Source organism: Lactuca virosa, chromosome 9, assembly GCF_052849685.1.
Source record: "Lactuca virosa cultivar CGN04683 chromosome 9, Lactuca_virosa_CGN04683_v6, whole genome shotgun sequence".
Classification (NCBI taxonomy): domain Eukaryota; kingdom Viridiplantae; phylum Streptophyta; class Magnoliopsida; order Asterales; family Asteraceae; genus Lactuca; species Lactuca virosa.
The window spans coordinates 165,166,095-165,172,725 of record NC_136434.1 but is presented as its reverse complement, the minus strand read 5'-3'; the positions used below and the strand labels follow the sequence as shown (position 1 = coordinate 165,172,725).

The window sequence follows — 6,631 nt, the reverse complement described above, 5'->3', positions numbered from 1 at the left end:
AGCAGACTGCAGACCTTTTACCTATTCGAAAATAAACAACACCTAGGTAAGCTTATAATGGTATGTTAAAAAACATAAACCCTAAATTCATTACCGTTTTACCCAACAAATTGGTAACTTGAAAATAATTTGAATAGTTTGTTTCATATAATAAAAATCGTGATAACCTTTTAATTAAAATTGAATTGAAAATATTAGGGAATTTCATGTTATAAGGTGTACTGATGATCAAATAATTATAATATGTATCAGAAATCTACTTTAATGCGAAAGAATTAGGCACAAAATCAAGTAAATCACTAAATTCGTGTATGGCTTATTTGTTAAAGTTTTTAGCATTCTTAGAATCCGAACAAACAATGCCATACACAAATTATGTTTCAAGGGAATTTTTTTTACTCAGTTAAGCAATTAATTTGGACATGGATGTTTCTTTTTGACTTAATCACACAAAATAACTCAAGTTAAACCAAAAGGCATTGCTTAATGGGTTAAGACACTAACTCTTTACCTATTTGCCTTTATTCTTTTTCCTCTTTAATTTTTACTTATTGGGCTTACTAAGTTAAACACTTAATCTGAGACATAACTATGTATGGATGTTTCTTTTTGACTTAGGTGTTGTTTGTTTTTTATAAAAAACTGACCACTTATTACTGCGTCGCGCAACAGTTGACCCTTCGCAGCTGTTTGTTTTTCAGAAGACTTTTGACTTAAAAACTGTTGCAAATGTGCTATGTGGCGCAACACTTAACCCTCTACTTCAAACATTTCACACCTTATTTTAACTTATTGCATCAGTCTGCAGAGGTTACAAAACAAACAAACTTTTTATTACATGTTGCAGCCGTTTGGTCCCCCTCTTCTGCTACAGAGAGTTGCAGAGGTGGTCCGCAGGCTTCAGGCATTTTCGTTTCGAAAAAACAAAGAGCACATTAATCTGACAGAATACCTTAACAAGTTAAACCCAAAAAAAAAAAAACATCGCTTAATGGGTTAAGACACTAACCCTTAACCTATTTGCCCTTTCTTTTTTCCTCCCACACAAAAGATCCAAATTAAGAAAGAAAAGTGTCAAGAAACTAGTTGATAGCCTTTTCTATTTAAGCATGAGTCAAAAGAATAAAATGTATGTAATCTAATAAGTAGGAAACATATGATATATGATGATCATGAATCAAACTCCAACCCTAATTTCATACATAGCTACTGCAGGGCTGTATAAAACTCTGTAACCTTCCTTCCCTTCATCAAAATCTCTCACACTAATCATCATCATCTGAATCTGCATATTCCAATTCATTCATACAATCAAAATTACAATTTATACCCAAACAAAAAGAAGCCCAAATTGTGGAAAATAGCAAAACCTAAAGAGAGATTACCAGATCGAATATCTTCACCAACTTGTCCTCTGTTCTTGAGTTGTCTCATTATCATGTTGAAGATAAGAATCCACCAATAGATATGAAACACAAGTAGAGTCAACAACATGGTATTGAAAACATAGTACAAGCTCATATGATACACTTCTGAAGGCCTCAAAGCTTCTAGAAGATGGACACTGACAACAAAACACCAAATGGAGATTAATCGGGTGAGAATTTGGAAAAAGAAAGGGTAAAAACGGAATATTGAAAAAAAGAGAAAAAAAAACCTTGAGGCTCTTATGACCCAAAAAGGAAAGATTATGAGTCTAAGTATAAGCCATGAGAATGCAAACATTCCAAATACCACACTTGCCCCTACTTCTTTACCCGAGTATTTGAACATTTTAGCTCCTTCAAGAAACACATCACTTGCATCATGCACTGCAAGAACTACAGATCCGATTCGAAAGAACCTAAAATCAAGAATTTAAACACTGAATACAAAGTTTTGAATATAATCAAAATGCTATTACTTTTGAAAATTAGATTAGTAGTCACTTTCAGGACTTAATGGATACAGAAATATACAGATATGTTTGTTTAAGTGGAGGAAGTGGCCCTTTAAGCATTCAGATATCTATATTTACTCATTTACCCTCACTTTCTTTCTTTTTATCTGCTCTTTCTCTTCTTTCTTAAGGCACACCCTTCCCCCAGTCAATTGATTTGGTGTGAATTCAATTGAACTTTTAATCTTTTGATTTGTTTTATAAACCAATATTTTATGCATTTTCAAAAACCTATTTCTTTTAACATTTCCATGTTGTATATATTTCAATTTGTAAATGGTTTATGTTTGTATTATCTATATGCAACTCATTTATAATTTACCATTATTTATAAACACAAGGGTAAAATGGTTATTTACTTAGCTTCATCATTATCAATTCAGGTACTTTATCCCTACAGAACTTAATAGAGAAAAAAAAAAGACTTACAAAATTTTGGGGTTTTTGTAGTTTTGAAAAGTCAAATTTTAGGTTTGTTTTTGGTAGTTACAAAAACCAAAAAACATCATTTAGCATACAAAATTGAGTGATTTAAAATAAAATAAAATGAAATGACAAGTTCTCAAGGAAAGTAGTTATCTTTTTTCTTTTTTAAACTGAAAAAACTGCATCATTTTGTATATACATCCAATATTTACAGGTCAGTTTTCATGATAAGTTCTCAAGTTAAATAATTAAAGTGAAGAAGCATCCATGATTTTCTTTTTTCAATTCACTTGATGTTTCTTTTGTTGTACAACAATTATTGGGTTTGTTTCTTTTTCAGATTTGAACTTGATAGCAATCTACTTTTATTGTATTCTTTCTTAGAATTCTTTTAATATACTATTGGTTTTTTTAACTTTATCAAAATCTGAACTTAAAAAGTCATCTACTTAAAAGGGTGTTTTAAGTATCTCCCAACTATGCAACAAAAGAAGTCAAATAAAAAGCAAAGTAAAAAAGAAATACCTTGTAATGTAGGAATAGCCAATTAAGAAAACTGTGATTACATGATGTGACATCATCACAGAGAAATCTTTCCTTCGAGTTTCCCACAAAACAAGGGCAGCAATGCTATAGACATAGAACCCACATTGACACATATACACAAGTTCTAGAGAAAACCTGCAAAAAAACTGATACTTTTAAATAATTCACCTACAAAAAGTACAAAACTAATACAAGAAAGATCAAGAATCCTCTTAAAGTGAACAACTTTAAGTTTAAACACCCAAAAATAAATTTACTCACTTTAGTTCTTGATTTGGCCAGCCTCTAAAATATCCTTTTATGTCTGTGAACCAAGGCTCATGAGAAGTAATAGCAAGAACAGTAAATTCAATAATAGCATAATATGTAAGCTTCCACATGGATTCGGTGAATTTGGCCACTTTTGCTTTTGTAGCTTTATTGAGCTTCAATGGAGTGTTCCCTTTGCTCATCAACCATATCGATAGTCTCTGAAAAATGTCAAAAGTAATAAGTTAGAAATCCTCTCATGTTGTTTATTATCTAGGATTTGTGTAAGAAAATGCTCACTTTAAAGATTTTTATCATCATTGTGATGTTTATAAGACATTTTTTATCTTTAAAATGTCGTAGATCTCACAAGTCACACCTAAGATGTTGGAATATCATCAAGGAATAAAATTTAACAAAAAGGAATCTTAAAACTCATAAACTACAGAGATGCAACATGGCACTATATTGAATTTTGTTCATTTAGTTAAAAACTACAGACAATAAAAAGTCCATAGAACAATGATATAACATATAATTGATTTATATTGGCAAAAAGAGACTTGTATTCATGAGGATCTGGATGGATAGCAAGAAGTTGTAATCATTGTAATTGAGATAGAAATGGCCAAAATTAAAGAAAACAAGGGTTTTTAGTGGTATAATTTGCCATTTCACTCTTATGCATCATACACAAAAATACACCAAAAAATATAGAACTAATAAATCTGAAAACAACCGAAATTAGTTGTCCTGTTGGCATATTACAGAACTAGGCAAGAAATTTTTGGAAAATTGCAGTAATGATCAGTCTAAGCTGTTCAATTTACAAATCCGGCAACATATCTACATAAGTGAAGTACTATAAGATCATAAACACATGATAATCTCGATAACAAGACCAACCAAAACCTAAACTACGCACAGTACTTGCAAGTATACTTAAAGAACTCAGACGCCAATGCATTCGAATACATTGAATCATGAAATCAGTGAAAGAAAACTCAAATTCAGTCAAGTAGCAAGTGAATCTTACTTGATATACGTATCTATCGAGCAACACCCTGGCACCAAAGGAAGCAAAAGCGAAGTAAACAGCGAAAATAAACCGGGAGGGAGCTGGGACGACATTTTGACTCCAGATCGACTCCATGAGAGGCAAGCAATGAATGCGTAAACCTCAAAGAATGAATGGGCATGCACCCATCAGCGAATCAATTTCAAATACAAGAAAAAGTGAATGGATTTGAAATTGGTCCGAAATTTCAGATACCCAGAACACACGTAGAAGAAGGGATTTGTTTGATTGTTGGATGGCGTGCAGATGGATGGATTTTGTACGGAGAGAAGAAAGGAAAAAGATTGAGAAAAAGAGGAAAGTGGTGGATCGAGACGTTCAACTGGCGGGCGGAGCGGGGTTGTGTTTATTGACAAACGAGGAGCAGCACTTCATCTCCATCGGATTTCATTGACTTCTTGATTTGATTTGCTATTATTTCATCCATTTCAAAATAATTATTAATCTCATTTAGTGATTAAGAAGAAGATTAGACGAATCGTATTTATTGTTTTTTTTTTGGTAAGGTTTAATAAAAAAAATTAGGAAAATATGCATAAGTCTTCTACTAAACAAAAAGGTAATTCATGATTTTTTATTATTATTTTTTTATTTTTATTTACTTATTTATTTTTATTTTTTGCAATTAAACCATTGAAACCGGCTATTACTTGCAATTGAACTTAGGATGCGTTTGGTACAGAGAAATAGAATTGCTGCGGAGAATGGAAATGCAGAGAAAGAGAATTAAGTTGGAGAAAGAGAATTGACTCCCATGTTTGGTAGAACTGAGAATCCACTAGAGAAATGTTTTTGAGAATCATTTCTTTTGTTTGGTTGTATTAATCAATGAAATGGAAATGAGTGATTTTACCTTGTTTATTCATTTTCAAATAACATATTTTTTTTATAAAAATGCATTATGATGTACATCTTAATTAGTCAAAATATGCATCTTTTATGTTTTTTATTATTTTATTATATTAATTGTTACTAAATAATTTATTTTCTAAACAATTAATACTATTTTTTATAAATATTGTTTTGGAAAACATATTTCTAATATAAAGGAATAACTCACAAATAGATTATAAAGATATATGAAAATCATACCATTCAAAAACTATGTCCAATGAAGGATATGCAAAAAGTATAATTCAATATTTCTAACAACTAAAAAAACATAACTATGTCTGATACACAATGTGCAAAGAGTGAACTTCAATATTCGTAAAAACTAAACAAAAAACATAACTTAAAATAACCTAATCATGATATTGATCCATCCCCTATCATTTCCATGTAACAAATCTTTTCTTCTTCTGTCATCTTAAAAAATGCCCGGGCACGAAATTGATCTTTGCTAAACATGTCAATCGCCTTAATTCGTTGTTTGACATTGATATTTGGCATGCGTTGTATATCTTCGATAACGTTATCTATCATATCACATGCTTTCTTATTTTCTTGACTTCCTATATTGTATATTGTTTCATTAAGTTTTTCACCAACCTCCTTGAAAGTCTCTTTCATTTCTTTCGCATCATCCTTATAAGAGCTTCCGGTGTCATCCGTTGGAGGCCTTTTGCGTTTATTATTGCCACGAGCAATTTGTTGCGTCTCTTCAACAATATCTTCCAACCCTTCCACATCAACAGGTGAGTTTCTTTGTATCTCTTCAGTCGCATCTTCTCCAAGATCAGTAGCTCCATGACCAGTAGCTCTATCCTTACCGAAGATTTTACATAGGTTATCGAATTGTGGAAATGGTTTATCGTGAAAACATGCAGCACCTTTATGACTCTACAAGAATGACACAAAATTAATTGGTTACTATTCATTTACAATATGTTTTAATGATGCAAAAAATACTACAAACATAATCATTATAGTACCTTTATGTACTCATCCCAAACTTCAGCATCAGCGGTAACGCAACATTTATCTGTATCCCAGCCGAATCCACTCGTGTTTGTTCGTATATCATGCCGTGCACGATGTCGAAATGGTTTTTCCATGTCTTCATCCTCGATTTAATATGAGGCTTTGCTTTCAAACCCGAGTTAGGAAGACTTACATCTAATAATTGTTGCACGGCCTTCAAATAGCCGGGTTTGAATCCGTTGTCGGCACCACCATACTTTCCGGATACATGTAGCTCCAACAATGCTTCAATCAACTTTGCATCCTCTTCGGTAGTCCATGTGTGTTTTTTTCGCCCTGCCATGCCTACAAAAATTGTTTACAAAATAGATGCTTGAAATAGTAATTCAACCATTAAACATAATATTATCACACCACAATGAATACAAAATATTATACAACAATCCTAATAGCCCCTGTTTAGGATTGTATAACTTAGTCATAACTTAACCAAATAAACTATTTTTTAATTCTAAAACATACACAAGACA

At 31.8% G+C, this 6,631-nt stretch overlaps 1 protein-coding gene across 1 annotated transcript; it reads right to left on the bottom strand.

The window, feature by feature from the left end:
• Positions 1 to 1,072: 1,072 nt before the first annotated feature.
• Positions 1,073 to 4,556, bottom strand: LOH2 (LAG1 homolog 2). Its single transcript, XM_079074635.1, has 6 exons — positions 4,197 to 4,556; positions 3,173 to 3,381; positions 2,891 to 3,046; positions 1,658 to 1,843; positions 1,386 to 1,564; positions 1,073 to 1,285 (listed from the first exon to the last, which is right to left on the bottom strand). Exons 1-6 carry the CDS (start codon positions 4,311 to 4,313, stop codon positions 1,266 to 1,268), a joined length of 867 nt encoding a protein of 288 aa, XP_078930761.1. The 5' UTR covers positions 4,314 to 4,556; the 3' UTR covers positions 1,073 to 1,265.
• Between the last annotated feature and the right edge of the window lie 2,075 nt (positions 4,557 to 6,631).

Excerpts from the sequence above, each read along its gene's own strand:
- LOH2 (XM_079074635.1), bottom strand. The coding sequence starts at position 4,313 with ATGGAGTCGATCTGGAGTCAAAATGTCGTCCCAGCTCCCTCCCGGTTT. Across the intron at positions 1,844-2,890 it reads GGCTATTCCTACATTACAAG|GTTCTTTCGAATCGGATCTG; the intron begins GTATTTCTTTTT and ends TCTTGATTTTAG. Across the intron at positions 1,565-1,657 it reads TGGGTCATAAGAGCCTCAAG|TGTCCATCTTCTAGAAGCTT; the intron begins GTTTTTTTTTCT and ends TTTTGTTGTCAG.